Source organism: Propithecus coquereli, unplaced genomic scaffold (genome assembly GCF_000956105.1).
Source record: "Propithecus coquereli isolate 6110/MARCELLA unplaced genomic scaffold, Pcoq_1.0 Scaffold217, whole genome shotgun sequence".
NCBI lineage: Eukaryota > Metazoa > Chordata > Mammalia > Primates > Indriidae > Propithecus > Propithecus coquereli.
The window spans coordinates 4,672,208-4,690,939 of NW_012146856.1; the positions used below are offsets into that span (position 1 = coordinate 4,672,208).

Sequence of the window (18,732 nt, forward strand, 5' to 3'; positions counted from 1 at the left end):
TATGTATACCATGGAGTACTATTCAGCTTTAAGAAACAATGGTGATATAGCACCTCTTGTATTCTCCCGGATAGAGCTGGAACACATTCTATTAAGTGAAGTATCCCAAGAATGGTAAAACAAGCACCACATGTACTCACCATCAAATTGGTATTAACTGATCAACACATAAGTGCACATATAAGAATAACATTTATTGCATGTTGGGCAGCGGCGGGAGGGGGGAAGAGGGAGGAGGAGACGGGTGTATGCATACACAAAGAGTGCGATGTGCACCATCTGGAGGATGGACACACTTGAAGCTCTGATTTGGGCGGGGGGGGGGCAAGGGCAACATACGTAACCTAAACATCTGTACCCCCATAATATGCTGAAATAAAAAAAAAAAAGAACAAAGCCCCTAAATACATGAAGCAAAAAGTGACAGAACTGAAGACAGACATAGATAATTCAACAGTGTTAACTGAAGCCTTCAATACTACACATTCAGTAATAGATTTTAAAAACTAGAAAAAGAATCAACAAGAAAATAACAGACTTCAACAACACTGTTATCCAAGTAGACATTTATAAGACATTCCAACAAATAATAGCAGAATACAGCTTCTTTTCAAGTACACATGGAACATTCTCCAGGAGCGGCCACGTGGTAGGCCATAAAAACAAGCCTCAATAAATTACAAATGACTGAAACCATACAAAATTATATTCTGTAACCACAAGGGGATGAAACTAGAAATCAATAAGGAAAAGAAATAAGAAAGTCACGAATAATGTAGAAATCAAACATTCTTAAGTAACAAATGAATCAAAAATGAGAATACAAGGAAATTAGAAAATACTTTGAAAAAAATTAAAATAAAAAAACATACCAAAACCTACAGGATGCAGCTAAAGCAGTATTTAGAAATTTATAGGTGTAAATGCCTATATTAAAACAGAAGTTTAGATCTCAAATCTAAACTTCCATCTTAAGAAACTGAAAAAAGAAAAGCAAACCAAACTAATCAAAAAGGAAAACAGTAAAAATTAGAGTGCAATATAGAATAGAAAAACAATAGGAAAAAGGAAATCAATGAAACCAAGTTAGTTCTTTGAAAAGATCAAATGGACAAGCCTTTAGTTAGACCAACCAGAAGAAAACAAAGAAAACTCAAATTAATGAAATAAAAACTTCAAAAAGGGGACATTACTATTGACCATGCAAAAATAAAAGGGATTACAAGGGAATTCTATGAAAAATTACATGCCAAAATTAGATAACCAGGAAGAAATGGATAAATTCCTAGACAGACCCAAGCTACCAACACTGACTCAAAAAGAAACAAAAGATTTGAAAAGACCTGTAACAAAAGATTGAATTAGTGTTTAAAAAATATCCCTCAAAGAAAAGCTTACTCTCAAATGGCTTCACATTTGGTGAATACTACCAAATGTCTAAAGAAGAATTAACAATCCTTAGAAGGAATCCTTCATGAACTTTTTAAAAATAGAAGAGATTAGAGGAAACTGTGGGTGTAGAAGAAAAGGGATAAGTAAACTCTCTATACTATCCAATTTACTTTTCGATAAACCTAAAACTGCACTAAAAGAAAAAGTCTATTAATTAAAGACAAAATGTAACACACACAAAATATATATATATATATAGAAGAGAAGGGAACACTTTCCAACCCATTCCATAGGCCTAATAATATAAAAACCAAAAAAAGACATCAAAATAAAGTACAGACCAATATTCCTTATGAACATAGATTTTAAGAACTGGCAGAATGTAAAAAGAGTTATACACCATGACCACGTAAGATCTATCCCAGGAATGCACAGCCTGGTTTAAAATCTGAAAACCAATGGATGTAATATATCAATAGAATAAACAATAAAAATTACACAATCCCAACACATGTAGGAAAAGTATTTAACAATATCCAGCATGCTTTCATGATAAAAAACACACCCAACACACTCAACAAACTAGGACTAGGGAAAAACTCATAAAGGTATATACAAAACAAAAACAAAACCCGCAGCTAACATTATAATTAATGGTGAAAGATTAAAAGTTTTTCCCTTAATATTAGGAATAGTATAAGGATGTCCACTTTTGCCACTTCTGTTCAATATTGTACCGAGGGTTCCAGCCAGGGATTTTAGGCAAGAAAGAAAAAAAAAAGATATCCATACTGGAAAGGAAGAAGTAAAACTATACCGAAAGATGACATGATCTTGTATATAAAAAGCCTAAAGAATCCACAACAAAACCATTACAATATTAGTTCTTATTAAAGCAAGTTCAGAAAGGTTATAGGATTCAAGGTCAACATAAAAAATCAATTGTTTTTCTAAACATTAGTAAAAACCCACATATAACTAAGAAAAAATTCTGCTTAGGCTAGTTTCAAAAGAATAAATACGCAGGAATGAATTTAACAAAAGAAATGCAAGACTTGTACACTGAAAACAATAAAGCAATTGTTGAAATTAAAGCAAGCTTCCATGTTCATGGACCGAAAGACTTATTAAGACGGCAATATTCCCCAAACTCATCTACAGATTTAAAGTAAATTCCTATTTAAATCCTAGCTGCCTTTTTTTTTTAAAAACAGAAGCTGACAAGTTCATCTAAAAATTGATATGAAAATGCAAGGGATCCAGAATAGCCAAATCACAATCTTAAAAAGAGAACAAACTTGAGATTTCAAAATTTACTACAAAAGCTACATTAATTGAGACAGTGAAATAGAAAGATGCGCATAGAGATGAATGGAATAAATTGAGAGCCCAAAAAGAAATCCTTACATTTATGGTCAATTTATTTTCAGCAAAGGTCCCATTAAAATTCTATGAGAATTGAAACCACAATGAGATATCTATTAGGACAGCTATTACGAGAAACACACACACACACACACACACACACACACACACACACACGTACAACAGAAAATATACAGTGTTGGTGAGGATGTGGAGAAATTGGAATCCTGTGCATGGCTGGTGGGTGTGTAAAATAGTGAAGCTGCTGTGGAAAACAATATGGTGGTTCCTCAAAAAATACAACTACCATATGATCCAGCAATCCCACTTCTGTGTATACAACCAGAAGAAATGGAAGCAGGGGCCTAAAGAGATATTTGAATAGCCATGTTCATAGTAGCATCATTCACAATATCCAAAAGGTAGAAGCGAACCAAGTATCCATTAACAGATAAATTGATAAACAGATACACATTATACAATGGAATATTATACGGCCTTAAAGAGGAAGGAAATTCTAATACATGCCACAACACTTATGAACCTTGAAAACATTACAGTAAGTGAAAGAAAGCAGTCACAAAAGGACACATTTTGTCTGATTTCATTTATATGAAGTGTCCAAAACAGGCAAAAATCCACAGAAATAAAGAGTAGACTAAGGAGGAAGGAATAAAGAATGAGTGCTAATGGGCTTGGGTTTTGTTTTTTATGGAGAGTGACAAAAATGTTCTAAAACTACAGAGTAATGATGGTTGCACAACTTTGTGAGGATACTAAAAACCACGAAATTGTCCATTTTAAAAGGGTAAAAATTATGGTAAGTGACATATTTGCAAGGAAGCTCTTACCGGGGAGGAAGAAAGCAAACAAGATACTATAAAAAGTGAACAAAAGAAGAGATCTTGGAAATCAAAACAAGAAAGGAAAACCTAAAAATCACATACCCAATAGAACACCTGAAGATAAATTTGAAAAAGTCTGCAAGACAGAACAAAATTCTGAAGATATAAATGGGAAAGAAAAAATAAGAAAGTCAGAGGACTATTCCAATTAGTCACAATATAAACATATTTATATATATATATGTATGTATATTTTTAGAGAAATTTGTCGAGATCTGAATGACATGAGGTTCCACACTGAAGCCTTTCCAAGTGCCCAGCACAACAAATGAAAATAGTCTCACCTAAGATCTATCATCATAAAGTCTCAGACAAACACTGGGCACAAAGAGATGATACTACAAACTTCCTAAACAAATCAAAGTTGCCTAAATACGATGAAGAATCAGAATGACTCTGGACTTCTCAATAAACACAATGACAGTTGGAACACAATCGGGCATTAGCTTTAACATTCTGGATGAAAATAATTTCCAACCTAGATTCAAAACTGTCAATACCAGGATAAGAAAAAAATATTCTCAGACTCAAAAAATTTTCCTTTTCCACACCTTTTCTCAAGAGTGGAGAATATGCACTAGTAAAAGAGAGAGTAAACCAAGAAAGGACAGACCTAGTCTCCAAGAAACAGAAGACAAACCCGCAGGGAGAGGTGAAGTGAAACCCCAAGATGATGACAAAGAGAGATGTCAGGATGATGGGGGTGTAAGAGGCAGTGAAGGCAGCTAGTCCAAATTCAAACAGGCTTAAGGGACTTACACAAATTGGCACAGGCTAGTAAGTAGAAATTATTAGTATGTAGTAAGTATATAGATAACTATGTATACGAAAGCAAAACATTCATTAACTCCAGGAAAAACAAAAGATTGCAAGAAAAAAAGTAAAGTTATCAGAGTTTACCAAATATTAATAGTGAATTGTGAATAGCATACATAATCACAATGCAAACTAGATGTTGTCTTACCAAAATTAAAATATGACCGTATTTGGTAGATGAGGAGATGCAAGTGTACATGAGAAAGGTTAGGAGTAGAAAAGAGCTGCAATTTACCCTCCATGGTGGAAAATAAAATTCTTAGAATGACAAAAAAAGATTTTAAATAACAATACAAGTAATTGTTAGGAAAATGGTAAATAACAAAAGAATCAATAAAAACTGCTGGCAGTGTTTGCCTCTCAGGAGCAGAAAATGGCAGGAGTGAGGCGCTGCCTTTCTTTAAAAATATATCTTATAAATCAGGTTGAATCTCTGTGTGTATAAATGATTATGACACAAAATAAAAATAAAAGTGAGAGGAGGCCAGGCGCAATGGCTCATACCTGCAATCCTAGCACTTTGGGAGGCTGAGGCAGAAGGATTGCTTGAGGTCAGGAATTCGAGACCAGCCTGAGCAATGATAGGGAGACCCCATCTCCATAAAAAATAAAAAAGCTTAGCCAGGTACGATGGTGCACACCTGTAGTTCCCACTACTGGGGAGGCTGAGGCAGGAGAAACACTTGAGCCCAGGAGTATGAGGTTGGAGCAAGCCATGATGACACCACTGTACTCTAGCCTGGATAATACAGTGAGACTCTATCTCAAAAAAAAAAAGAAAGAAAGAAAAAAAAAGAAAGAAAGAAAGAAGGAAAAAAAAAGAGAAAGAAAAAAAGAAAGAAAAAAGAAAGAAAGAAAAAAGAAAAAAAGAAAGAAAGAAAAAAGAAAAAAGAAAGAAAGAAAAAAAAAGAAAGAAAGAAAAAAAAAAAAAAGAAAGGGGTGTCCCAATGCAATTTGCCCTAGGGTCCTTTTTAACACTAAAGCTTTAGCAAGCAGGTTAAAAATAAAAATGTGTGTATGATGACACCTCAGTAATGCTGCAGACTCCACAGCAGGCAGTGGGGAAGCAGCCTTGGAGAGCTGAGTAATAAAAATAAAATAATAAAATAAAAAATGAAAATTAAAAAGTACCAATTTTCCCTTTCCAAAACAATCATAAATAATACCTAGTAAATGTTTATAAATTTTTTATATAGCAAGCAAGTAAATATTATGCGTTGAGGGTTAGGGTCGACACATGAGAACCTCAGGAGTGGGACAGGACCCATTATGACACGGGCACTGAGAACCCCCCGATAATTATGAAACCTGTTAACAAATCCAAGTTACCAAATAGTTATAATGAATCAGATGACATATATTAGCCCTGTCTATAAGTTAAATTATCCTCAGGTTTAAAGCTGCTACTTTTTAAGAGGTTGGTTCCCAAATGATGGTCTCAGAAGAAAGTTAACATCAGTAACCCTGTCTTTTTTCCAAAGATTTGTAGACTAAAATATGCCATATTGCCTAAAAATATTTTCTAAAGATTCAATGGGTTGAGAGTGAATGTCAAAGTATACTGAAAGCACATGACTATGAAAGTAAGTAATAAAGAGTTACAGGTGATTTACATTTTCACAAGACTATGTGATATGACGGACAGCTAAAAGTTAATTATGTACTTCCTAACATACGTATGTGAACTGTGAAAATAGCACATGTAAAACAATGTAAAATGGTCAAATACTCTATGCCTCCGGGGCCTCAACTGTTCTGAGATCCACGTTGGGGGAGACCCTCTGACATGAAGATTTTGTTGACTGTCTCCATTTTATTATCTGACTCAGTAAGATGTTAGCCACCAGTGACAAGCACTAAGTAACAACTAAACGCATGGCCCAACACCCTCGGTCCAGCTCCTGCAAAGTGAAGCTGGCAAATGTGCAACATGTCTCTTTTCCAACTGTGAAAGGACAAAGAAAACTGCTGCTCAAATGAGTTTACTGTTCTCATTACTTAGGTCATTCAGCCAACATTATTAAGACATTCTTTTTCACCATGTATTTCTTAGAGATATAATTAATCTTATTCTTCTCAAACAAAGCACTCTCTTGGTGAACAAACTCTTAACAGGATCTTTTTATTTCAGGACTAAATCCAATTTTTGGAAAGCATTAAGCAAATCCTACAATATTTTCTTAATCCTATGGAATCTTGCTAAGTTGAAAAATCTACAATGCGCATAAAATAACTAAAATACCTACAATGACACAGAGAAGTCCAGAATATTCAGGTAATCCAGTCATCCATGTGGAGCCACATATAGCAGGTCATAAATTTCTCTGATACCTTAAAAGCCCCATTCTACCTGAGCATACCAAAATAAAGGTGGTAACAAGAGCTCCTGCCCCTCAGGGTGCTAGAACTCAGGTAACTGTCTTGTAATAAATACAAAAAAACATGAAGTTTCTGCTTCTTTCGCTAGAAACAGGTTTTTAAAGAACAGCCTAGGTCTCCAAGCACTTGTGCCTGCCAGAGTTTCACAATATGGACAAGAAGGATGTGGGTTCATTTCCCTAAGATCACCCTCCTCTCCATTTCAGTCTAAAATTTGTAGGATTTTAGGTAACATGAGACAGCAGAAACCCTTACTCCTATTCATAGGCCCAAGCACTTCTGTAGCTCCTTTTTTAATTTCGATTTCTTAAAAAAGGAGGAGGTCATGGAAAGAACACGTGAAATCCATGACTGGGAGGATAGAAAAGGTGGCTTCAACTCCAGCTCTGGCATCAACGCTTCTGGGGCCTCACCTAAATCACTCACTGTGTTGGGGGTCTCCAGGACCACCCCCAGGTTTAATGGTTCATTAGGAAGACACAGGTCTCGGCACAATCACACTCACAGCTGTGATTCATTATAGCGAAAGGATGCAAAGCACAATCAGCAAAGGGAAAAGGTGCCTGCTTCCTGGAGATTGTCCTGGTGGAGTCACACAGGACATATTTAATCTCCCAGCACTAAGCTATGACAACACAAGTGAGATGCTCTCTACCAGGAATGTTCCTTAGAGACTCAGTGCCCTAGGGTTTTGCTGGTGGCTGGTCACACAGACACCTTCTGCCTGGCACTTACCAGAGTCCCAAAAGGAAAGCAAGAGTTCAACATAAACCACATTGTGTGGCACAGTTTGAACACAGTGAGCACTCTTATCCCACTCTTTGGGAATGATGGGAAACCTCCCAAAATCCACATCTCCAGGTGCCAGCCCAGGGACAGGCTTATAAGCAAGACTTTCTAAGGACAGCAGTCTCAGGCCCGCTGTGTTAACTCTTGCCTGCATTCACATCTCTAGATCTCGATTTTTACCTTGTCATTTCACCCAATCTGCTAGTTCGCTGTGGTTCCCTTCCAACAACACACAGGAAACCTACTCGTAAGATGGAAACCCTGCAAGGTGTTGGGTTCATGACCTGGGCCCACTATGAGCTACACAGCATGGTGTGAAGCCATCCCTGGAGCAGGCAAGGGTTTTGCTCTCATGACCTGTTTTCCCAACAACAGTGGCAACTTCATCATTCAACAGCCCTCTTCCTCAAGCCCCTGCCTTCCCTGCTCATCTGTGCCCTCCAATTTTCCCTAAGAGATTGTGTAGTATTGTTGTCTTTAAGTTCTCTTTTCCCCCTAAGTATTCTCACCATATATTCAAAGACCAGAAGACTGAGATTCATAAAACAGAGGAATAAAAAAAAAACCTATTCCCACAGATGATCTTTAGTAAAATACATGAGAAGTAATTTTATTCCCATCTAATCATCTTGTACACAGCACAGGGGCCGTGGTGAGAGTAACACTGGAATCAGCACAACTCTCAACAAGGAAGCACAACCCTCTCACTTACTCATGGAGCCCCTACTTATGGGTCTAGGGCCCAATTCCATGGTAACTGCCTGATGGACATCAAGACAGATGACTCCTATCTATTTCAATATTCCATCCCCTTGCCAGATGCTCAGTACTCTGTGAACTCTTTTATGAAACATCGTAAAAAAAACAAAATTAAAAGGCAAGTTGGAAGGACAGGGTTCTGATATTAGCTCTGACTCTTCCTAGCTGTGTAATCTCTTGAAAGTCACTTCCCATCTCTGGGACGCTGCTGTTTTCGGGGACACAATGACAGACTCAGACAAGCTACTCTGTGAGTTCACTCCAGTTCTAACTGTCCAAGATATTCACATCACTGTCACATGAGGCAGTAATGTTTAGAATTCTTTTGGTGTTAAGCTTCTCCATCATAGTTAAAATTATAGATACCCAATTGTTACATAATTTTTAAAATTTTGACTATTAACAAAGACACATTCGTGGATCTAAGTTGTCTTGGGTCTGATGAGACACTGATCCCTTTGCATTGGCTTCTACGCATTGAGAATAACATGACTGAACAGAAAACTAACATCTCAAAGATGTTTTCCAGAATTGTGACTTATGAATTTCCATCCAGACTCATTCTGGAATGGCTCCATTCATTCTAACAAATATGTTCTGAGCACCCACCATACTAAGTGCTGTGTATAGATATTAGAATCATGGACACAGATCCATACAAACTATAAGAGAGCTGAATTTTTCAACACTAATCACTTTTAAATGTGCTTCTAAAGTCAGTATGTGGCATGAAACCTGGCCAAATGTCTGGGTTAGAAAGTCTTACTTCTAAGGAAGTGGAATGGGAGGGGACCCCTGACTTATGAGCTGGACAAGATCTCTAACCACCAACCCTCTAACCATATATTCTTTGAATAAAATTACCACAACAAAAAAAGTGGTGCAAATCAAGATGTTAACTGAACAAGAGTAGGGAGGAAAGAGAAGAAAGGAAAAAAGTCTGAACTCACCGGGATTGTGGCAATCCTTTCTTACTGAGATCTGCCCTCACACGTTCTCCTACATGTCTGTAAATTTCCACTAAGCTGTTTATTGCTGCATCTCGAACCTAGATGTAAAAGAAGAGATCTTATAGCTGTTCTATGTCATTCCCCAGCACTTTCTGCTGGGACACAAAACGCCATACACCACCCCAATTTATCACCAATTTACCAGTGCAACTACAAATACATTCCTTTATATACATTGCCTAATGAAGCCATGTTTGACACTTTCACCCTGCTGATACAATGCCAAAGGACAGAAAAAACAGGTCTCCACCCCATATACATGTTAAAGTCCATGTCCCTTAGTTCTTTTTATTCTTTAAGAAAATATCAGGAAACTACAATTTTCAGACCATCTCTCCAACACAGAAAACAACAGTACAAATAAGTGAATTATATTAAAAATAAGACACCATTTAAAACACTCTAAGTAATAAACAAATACTTAATGAACAACAAAAATGGGTGGTACAGGCTACCGCCCCACGTTTAAGAAGCTAATAATCCTAAAAAGGAGATAAAAGAGCCCTTAAATTCTATATTCAATATAGCATAGGATGCAATAGATGTTATTCAACAGCACAAAGAGATCACACAGTTTAAAGGAGAAAGAAACCATATCACGGGATGTCAAGAAACGCTTTGTGGAAGAGGCAGGAATCACTGAAATGTACTTGAGAGGACAGGGTTTCACCAGGTCCAGATGGAATGGACAGGTTCCAAACATAACACAGGCACAAAAGCAGACATGCATGGTACATGCTTCAGGAAAAGCAGGTATGCCACTCTGGCCAGACATAAATATGAACTAAAAAAGCAGCATGAAATAAGGGTTAAGAGACAGGATTGATTTTTTTTCAAAACCAGGCTGGCCCTGTGTACGTGCTGGGGCTATACCTGTGCTGTGCCCATGAGGAAAGCTGCTGAGGACAAAGCCCAAGAAGCTGACATGGCTGAGACTCTAAGTCTCTGAAGGTACCACTGAGCTACTAATAAATCCAGGAACCTCCCTACTCCAGGACCCCTCATTGTGCAGGATAATACGTTTCTTCACTGCTCTAGTGATTTTGAGTTGGGTTTTCAGTTACTCGTGGCCAAAAGCATCGTAACCCACGTACTGCATGTATCTATGGGCCACTCTGAGAAGCTTCTGAGGGGCTTTCTCCTGCTCTGAGCCACTCTGCACTCAGATTATTACGAAAACGAATGCACATCCTCCAAGGCAGGAGTGATTTGCATAGTTCATTTAAACGCCAGTGCCAGTGGATGCTGGCAGCTGCTTGAACAGCTGTGAGAGGATACTGTGTACATTCGCCATCGGGAAATGAAGAGCTAGAGGCCGACCCCTACATCAGGCACCCGAGTGCAGTGACAGCACTGACCCGACAGTGTCCTCTCTGGTCTGAGACTTAGACAACAAAGAAGGGAAAAATCATTCAGAGGGTTATGCGGTGTCTGGGACTGTAAACAGGAACAAGTTATAGTCTTGACCCTCAAGATTCTGAGACAAATAGGAAAGACTGATGAAAAATTAAAATAAAAGCAAGAGCAAAAGCACATGCAACCTACCTTCATGCCCCAGAAGGAAGAATGATTAATTTGATTAGTATCAGGGGAGAGATGGCAAAATTTCCTGGCAGAAGGGATTTCTGGGAGACGTGGATTGAGTGTGTGTGTATGTGCCTGTGCACACAAACATACATGCGGAAAAAACATCCTAAGGCAGATGTGAATATACGGATTATTTTCCGAGTGCTCAGTTTAGAATACATGGCTAGAAATCCTGTCTACTATGAAGTACTGAAAGCTGCCCAAAGAGCACCAACCTCATTTCACAGATGAGGGGGGAAAATGAAAAAACAAAATAATAAGAACTTGCTCAAATTCAGACGTACACAGGCCAGCGAGGAGAGCCGAACCACTACTGGCTCCAAACTCCTGGCCAAGACCGGGGGTTTCCTGCCATACAAAGTACAACCACCTAATGAAGATACTAGGCAGGAAGTGGCAACTTGAATTTTTGGTTTAAAGAAACATTTTAAACAAGTCACATTTTCTAACCTATAAAAAAAAATATTTTATCTCCTTGTTTCTTCATTAAAAAATTATAAAGAAAAATTATAAAATCTTTATGACGATGATACACAGCAGTAAGATGTAATTCCATTTAAATGGAATTTTAATGCATTTATTAATACATTTAATAATACAACTTTTGTTTTTAAGTTGTACTATTACTACTGATAACCAGTCCAGAAGCACCTGATTTTCGGTAATGAAACTAATTTCTGGTATGTAGAGGTACGTGTATAGTCTACACCAGGGCTGTCAACATTTGATATAAGAAAAATATGGCTATGCCAATATCATAAATACATCTCAAGACACTAACGCTATTCTACAATTGAGTATTTTCATATGTTAATATTTAAAACATTATATATCTGAGTTTCTCAGAAACTCACTAGCACACGGCAGGTGTGTGATTTCTGCAAATGAAAATGACCATCTCAGCCTATAAGGAGACTACTGAGTAATGTGGCCCTTCTAAAGGTCGTCTTCTTGGACCAACAGGTCATACTGGCACCTATATTATAATAGATACCCCCAAAGCACTCAACAGGAGTGGGGAGTGAAGCTTACTAATGCCCCCACTTTAAAGGGGAAACTAAGGCTCTAGACTCAAGTGCCTCCTAAGGTCAGCTGGCTGTTAAATTCAAAGCAGAGACCAATGCCTGTGTCTAAGCTAGGCTTCTTGCACTGCATTAGGTAGTGTCAAGTTTTAAACACATTCTGACTTTTGGCAGCTTTAAAATTATATTTCATACTGTTCAAGACTCAGCGCTATCTTAAACTCTTAAACAACTGAATCAACATTTTCAGAATGCATGGAATTGTGCTGAGCACTTGAAATTTAATATGTGCTACTTCTGAAACAAAGAAAACCCTGTTAAAATTCCTAAAGAGAATTTACAAGTTAACCCCTTCTCTAGACCTAATAGAAAAAAGTCAAAAATTATGGAGCAGCCCAACACAAAAACAGATTAGTCCCTTCATACAGAATCTTACACAGAAACTTTAGAGAACTTCTAAGTGCTACAGGCTTCCTGTAGTAGAAAACTTCACAGAAAAGGAAAATCTGTGAAGAATGAGACATTCTTGGAGGCCTAAGTGAATAGCTTTAAGGATGAAAATGTAACAATTTCAAAATTTTACATTTTGTTAACATTCCACTTTCAATGTCTCTGAAAATCTACATAGAATCTGCCATCTTTCAGGCAGGGAAATGCTGAGGTTATTCCCACAGTACGTATCAGTGGAGGATAACAAGATGTTTCCTCTACTTTCCTCTGGAGGATGTTGTCCACTTCAGTAACAAAAACAAAAGCTGAGGCTCAAAAACAAAATCAAGCTACTAATCTCACCGTCTCCCCCCAGAATTTCAGTATCCACACAGACAAGGCAGGCCCCTAGCATAAGTGCTCAGTAAATGTATGTGGAAGAAAAAGAGGACAGAGGAAGGGGGCAGAATCAGGGAACGTGTGAAATGCACCCCGGTGTAGTACACAGCACTGCACGGCAGGCGCTGCGGTGGAGCGCAGTCTCCCCCTCCCCAAACCAGACGATGTCACAGGCTGTAGTCCTCGACAGTGTCTGTCTGGTCTGTTTATATTGCCTCCACGACTGAAGTGCATTTGGGAAGCCAGCCCCCGACGCCCACCCCAGGTTCTAAGGACCCCACAGGCCCAGTGTGAGGATTCACATCACCTGTCTGGCAGTGTCAGTATCGGAACTAGGAACAACCCACCTCACCAAGTAGGCTTCTCTGCCCTACTAAAGGACACCATGTGGCAGCAGTGATAGTCTCAAAGTGTGGCCTCTGTTACAGATTGTTCCCACAGAAAACAAAACGGGGAAGAAGACCAAACGGGGTGGGGCAAAATAATCTATTCGGTAATTTAGAATCTTTTTAAAAAAATAGTTGATGTTATTTTTAAATTAATGTTGGATATAAACTATGACAGTAAATAAAAATATCCAAAAATTTTATCTCAAATGCCATATATTTTCAACAAAGGCTGAATGGAAAGCATGAGCGGAAAGAAAGCAGGGTGAGCAAGGGAGATAAAGGGGACATGGCATTTGGGGTTGGGGGACACAATTGCCAGAGAGAAGGGGAACTGAGAGCAAGTGAGGGAGGAGAAGGGTCAGAGCATGGCAGGGGCACACCCAGAGGGACCCAGGGGCCGCTGGAAGGCAAGCCTGACAACCTCTCTTCAGAGGGTAACTGAGCAATCCCCAACAGAGATTCCATTAGAGGCCTGTTGGCCACATTTATTTCTGTCGTAAATCCCTCTTCCATTTTCTGCCCCTTTATCTAACAAAGTGTCTTTCGCATCAGTTTGTATGAGATGACAGAACGACTCTGGGTAAGAGACCAAATTGAACTGGGAAAGAGAGCTGGCACTTCTAGAGCCCGGACTTGGAAAACATCTTCTAGAGCCCGGACTTGGAAAACATGGTGAAGTGCTACTCACAGATCAGATGACTAGCTTCTCTCCCATCTCCCACCCTTACACTAAGGAAGTGGTGCTTTTAAAGAAAAAAAAATTTACCTAAAATTTGCATAAAATAACATGCATAGTTCTTAAGGGTTCCGTTTAAGGAATTTCTACAGTGATATACACCCAAAGCAAAATGTACAACATTTCCAACACCTCAGAAAGTCCCGCAAGTCCCCTTCCAATCACCCCCCACCACCACACCACCACCAATCTGCACAGATTCTCTCCCCTCATCCCCACCCCTTTGAGCTACAGAGAAGGTGACTAGAGTGGTCTTATACTGGAGGCTGGTTTGAATGGCTTCAATTTATAGGCTAGTGATTTCTCAGTCCTGTATATAGAGGAGGGCAGAGTAGCCACATTTACCAATGATATTTTATAAATGCTAATGAGTAGCCGACATGTTAAATAATTACCAGAGTTCTATAAAGATGACTAAAGTCCCATCCCGCTATTGGGTATGCGCAGAATACCAGAATGCATCTGAACAGTCTATAAGCATTGATTGCCCCCTCCCCCAGCATTTTCTTTCTCACTCACCTGGCTATTCGGATCTCCGAGTAAGTTGCATATATGTGGCACGATCTTGCTTAGTGTTAAAGTATGTGCTCCAGAGCTGAAAACAAAAGGATGCTCTACTGTTAGTAAGAACAAAGGGAAAAAAGATGCCTCTTTGCCCACACTCACCCTTCCTCTTCCTCCCCAGGACACATCACCACCTCACACCAAGACTCTCTCCATCCCATCCATGCTGGCTCCAAAGCAAATGCGTCCCGATGGCCCCTTTGCAAAGAGTTCAAAACCTTCGGTGGCTTCTCAGGGACAAGTCTTCCTCCTGGTGTCCAGGGCTCTCTCCAATCTGGCCTTGCCCCTTTAAGGCTGAACCAAAGCTCCGGCCTCCCTGAGATCTTGCTTGCCTCACAAACGCTGTCTCTGCATTACTGTTTTGTCAGAGTACTCAACTCAACTGCAAGTCCCTGTAGGGTCCTCACTGAATCCTGTGTGCCACGGCACAGCTTTCTGCTACAGTGGATGTTCTGTTAACACTGCTGGATGAAAAGACTGACCAATGGCCACACAGCATCACCGCTAAGCACTGCTCTACCAGGAAGACTTAAGTTCTTCACAACCGTTACAATTGCTACTATCGCACATATCCTTTGTGAATAAAAATTTCTTACTTAATCTACTTCCTTAACATAAACTCCTAGGACAGGAAGTACTATCATTGAAGGCTAGAAACTTTTTTTTAAAGCTTCAGCCACATATAGTCAAATTTAATGGCATTCAAAAGGTCAACACATTAAGAGGGGAAAAAAATGCATGAACTAATGTAAACATTATAATCTCAATTTTGATTTTAAAAGTAATATAACTTTACAGGCTGGAATAAAATGCACCAAATGTTAATAGTGACCATCTAAAGGTGAGAGAATTATAGTGCTCTTTATTTTTATCCTTACGTAAATTTTTCTGATATATACGATATTATTTTCATCATGAGAAAAAGTGATTTGAAATTTTTAACTTTAAGAAAGCCTCTCATCTGGGAGGCCGAGGCGGGTGGATCATTTGAGCTCAGGAGTTCGAGACCAGCCTGAGCAAGAGCGAGATCCCGGTTCTACTAAAAAAATAGAAAGAAATTAGCTGGACAACTAAAAATATATAGAAAAAGTTAGCCAGGCACGATGGCACATGCCTGTAGTCCCAGCTACTCAGGAGGCTGAGGCAGAAGGATTGCTTGAGCCCAGGAGTTCGAGGTTGCTGTGAGCTAGGCTGATGCCACGGCACTCTAGCTGGGCAACAGAGTGAGATTCTGTCCCAACAACAAAAAAAAAAAAGGCTCTCTTCCTGTTCACCAGGTCTGACAAAAAGAAAAAAGAAAAAAGAAAGCCTCTGCTGCAAATAAACACATGAAAAAGATGTTCAACATCAACAGCCATTAGAGAAATACAAATTAAAACCACAATGAGATATTACCACATACATTTTAAAATGGCTAAAATAAAAAACAGTGATAACATCCATGGCTAGCAAGGATATGAATAAACTGGATCATTCATCCATACATTGCTGGTGGGTATATAAAATGGTATAGACAACTCCAGAAAATAATTTGGCGGTTTCTTTTAAGACTAAAAATAGACTTACCAAATGACCCAGTAATTGTACTCCCGGACACCGACCCAAGAGAAATGAAATTTTATGTTCATGCAGAAACTTGTACACGCATGGTCATAATAGCCAAAAACTGGAAATAACCCAAATGTTCTCCAACAAGTGAATGGATGAACAAACCATAATACATCTTTACCATGGAATTCTACTTAAACTGTTGTTATAGTCAACAACATATACACAGCCTCAAGGGAATTATGCTGACGAAAAAAAAGAATCTCAGAAGGTCACATACTGATGATTCCATTTACATAACATTCTTGAAGTGACAAAAATCATAGGAAAAGAGAACTCATTAGTGGTTGCCTAGGGTTGGGGCAGCGATAAGGGGCAGCAAGAGGGAGCCCTACGGTGACAGTGCAGTTGTATATACACACAAATGTGTGTATGTTTAACTGGAGAAATGGGAATAAGCTCTGGGGATGTATCAATCTCAATTTCCTGGTTTGATGTTGTATTATAGTCATGCACGATGTTAACATTGGGGGAGGATGGGTAAAGGGGGTATGAGGCCTGCTAGTACATTTCTTTGCAACTTTCTATAAATCTAATTATTTCAAAGTACAGGTTTTTTTTTTAAATATTTCAGGTTCATCCCAGACTTACGCATTGAGTGTTGCAATAAGGCAGAGACAGATGCCTTCTCGAGTACGGAAATTCTTGTGTTTGAAGCCTCCAAGCATTCTGTCCCATACATACTGCAGATGACAAAGAACAGGTGAGGAGGGAGACGACTTCTGCAGCCTTTCACTTAGTGAGGGATTAACAGGAGAGCCTCGTAACAGGCGCCAAATTAATCCCATCTTCTAGCCACCCATTTGGTCCTCTCAAGAGCATATTAGAAAATGATGACATATGTCATTTTATCAAGTATATCAACTTAAAATTTTCAAAATATATTTATTTATATAATTCTCCCAACACCCTGAAAGGCAGATATAATCATCCTCATTTTATGGGTGAGGAAAGTGAGGCCAAAAGAGAGCAGGTGACTTGTCAAAGATCATGTACATTGTCCTCTCCTTTTTCTGACCACCCCTCCCCCAACAATGGACAGTGGGGCCTGGAAGGCAGGGCTGTGTCAGTCCAGCCCAGCATCCCCCGCTCACCAGCAGACAGGAACCAGGGCTCCAGCCAAGCCCTTGACTACCAGACACCGCAGCTGCCTTTCCTCAGAGTAATGGAGAGTCAGTGACATAAATGAGCTAAAGAGTCTAAGGAATTAAAACCAAGCACACTAAACGCATTGCTTTATTCAGTACCCACGTTAAAGCCACTGATTTGTTCACATTATATTTTTACCTGGTCTCTGGAGGGCAGACTGAACATTATTAAAATTTTCACATGTAATACCTCATCTTATTAAAAGAAACTAAGTCTATGGAGTCACACACTGTTTATGCAAGTGTATACACACACCCACACCCGGCTGGCCCCAGAACTCTTCTCTCACCCTACCTGGGGATTAGCAGCTTGATCCATGATCTTTAGCAGCAGAGTTTGGTCTTGCTCCCTCACAGAGTCTTTAGCATCTCCTAGTCTGTCTATTAGACTTGGCAGCACTGAAAATCAAAAGGGAAACTGATCAAATGAAAGCCTATTTGGGGGACTGTGGTCACCAAGTGTTGCTATTTCAAATAACTGGAAAGACAAAACCCTGGCTCAAATGATGCACCTCATTGCAAAACCACCCATCCTTGCTCACGGCTCTCCTCTCCTTACTGAAATCCACGAAAGTCACCACAAGAATCTACAAAATCCTTTGCATGGACAGACATACTATTTGTCCTCCTCCTCACCCCACTTTCCTCAAACCAGCTCCCAACACACTTACTTGTAAGCTAAATGATGGAAGATCTTGGCAGGAAAGAGTCAATGCAAAGGGAAAATTTAGGTTAAGAGAGAAGAGGGGGCTCCAGCATATCTCTTTTGAGGTAGAAGGGGCAGGCACTTTTGGATGAATCTATGTTGCATCAACATCTTGAGTTTTTAATTTTACATCACACCCGGACACACACATCAGACAAAGCCCAGCTCTCCAGCCTCCCCTGAGCCACCCAAGTGTGGACCATCCCGCCTGTAATCCAAAGGCACTTGTAGACCAGAGGTTAATTTACTTTCCTTCTTATAAGAGTCTGTAAACCTCTATTACAAGAGATATCTCTGAATAATTCGGTTTAGGAGGAAAATGTAAGATTATTAAAATATCCAATTTCTAAAAGTAAGGGTTTCTTAAATTTAACAGATGGAAAGTTACTCAGCGCCAGAATGGAAAAACTAGTTCCCGACCTTTTCTAAAGCAGCACAGTGACCAAAAAGTTACCTTTCCTGAACAAATATACACATTCTATAAGGAAATGGTTGCGCAGTATATGGTGTTTATGTTGCCATCATGAAATACCAGAGGTCAGGAATTTAGAGGCGTCTAAATCTATGAAATCTGTGGGTTTTGTTTAATTTTGCTGACACACTGTTTCCCCTTCAAAATAAGCAAGTGAGCATTTACTAGACACTTGTAATGACATTTACAATCAATGTGAATACAGTAATGCCAACAATAACCATCTGGGAAAAAACACAACTGGTTCTGTTTTACAG

At 39.1% G+C, this 18,732-nt stretch overlaps 1 protein-coding gene across 1 annotated transcript in view; it reads right to left on the reverse strand.

The window, feature by feature from the left end:
- The window catches only part of CLASP1 (cytoplasmic linker associated protein 1), a 256,974-nt gene that overhangs the window by 153,383 nt on the left and 84,859 nt on the right, over positions 1–18,732 (reverse strand). Inside the window, exons 4-7 of the mRNA XM_012644678.1 lie at positions 17,593–17,696; positions 16,741–16,832; positions 14,497–14,572; positions 9,356–9,453 (exon numbers count right to left, since the gene is read on the reverse strand). Coding sequence (XP_012500132.1) covers positions 9,356–9,453; positions 14,497–14,572; positions 16,741–16,832; positions 17,593–17,696 — 370 coding nt within the window. The remainder of the gene's footprint in view (positions 1–9,355; positions 9,454–14,496; positions 14,573–16,740; positions 16,833–17,592; positions 17,697–18,732) is intronic.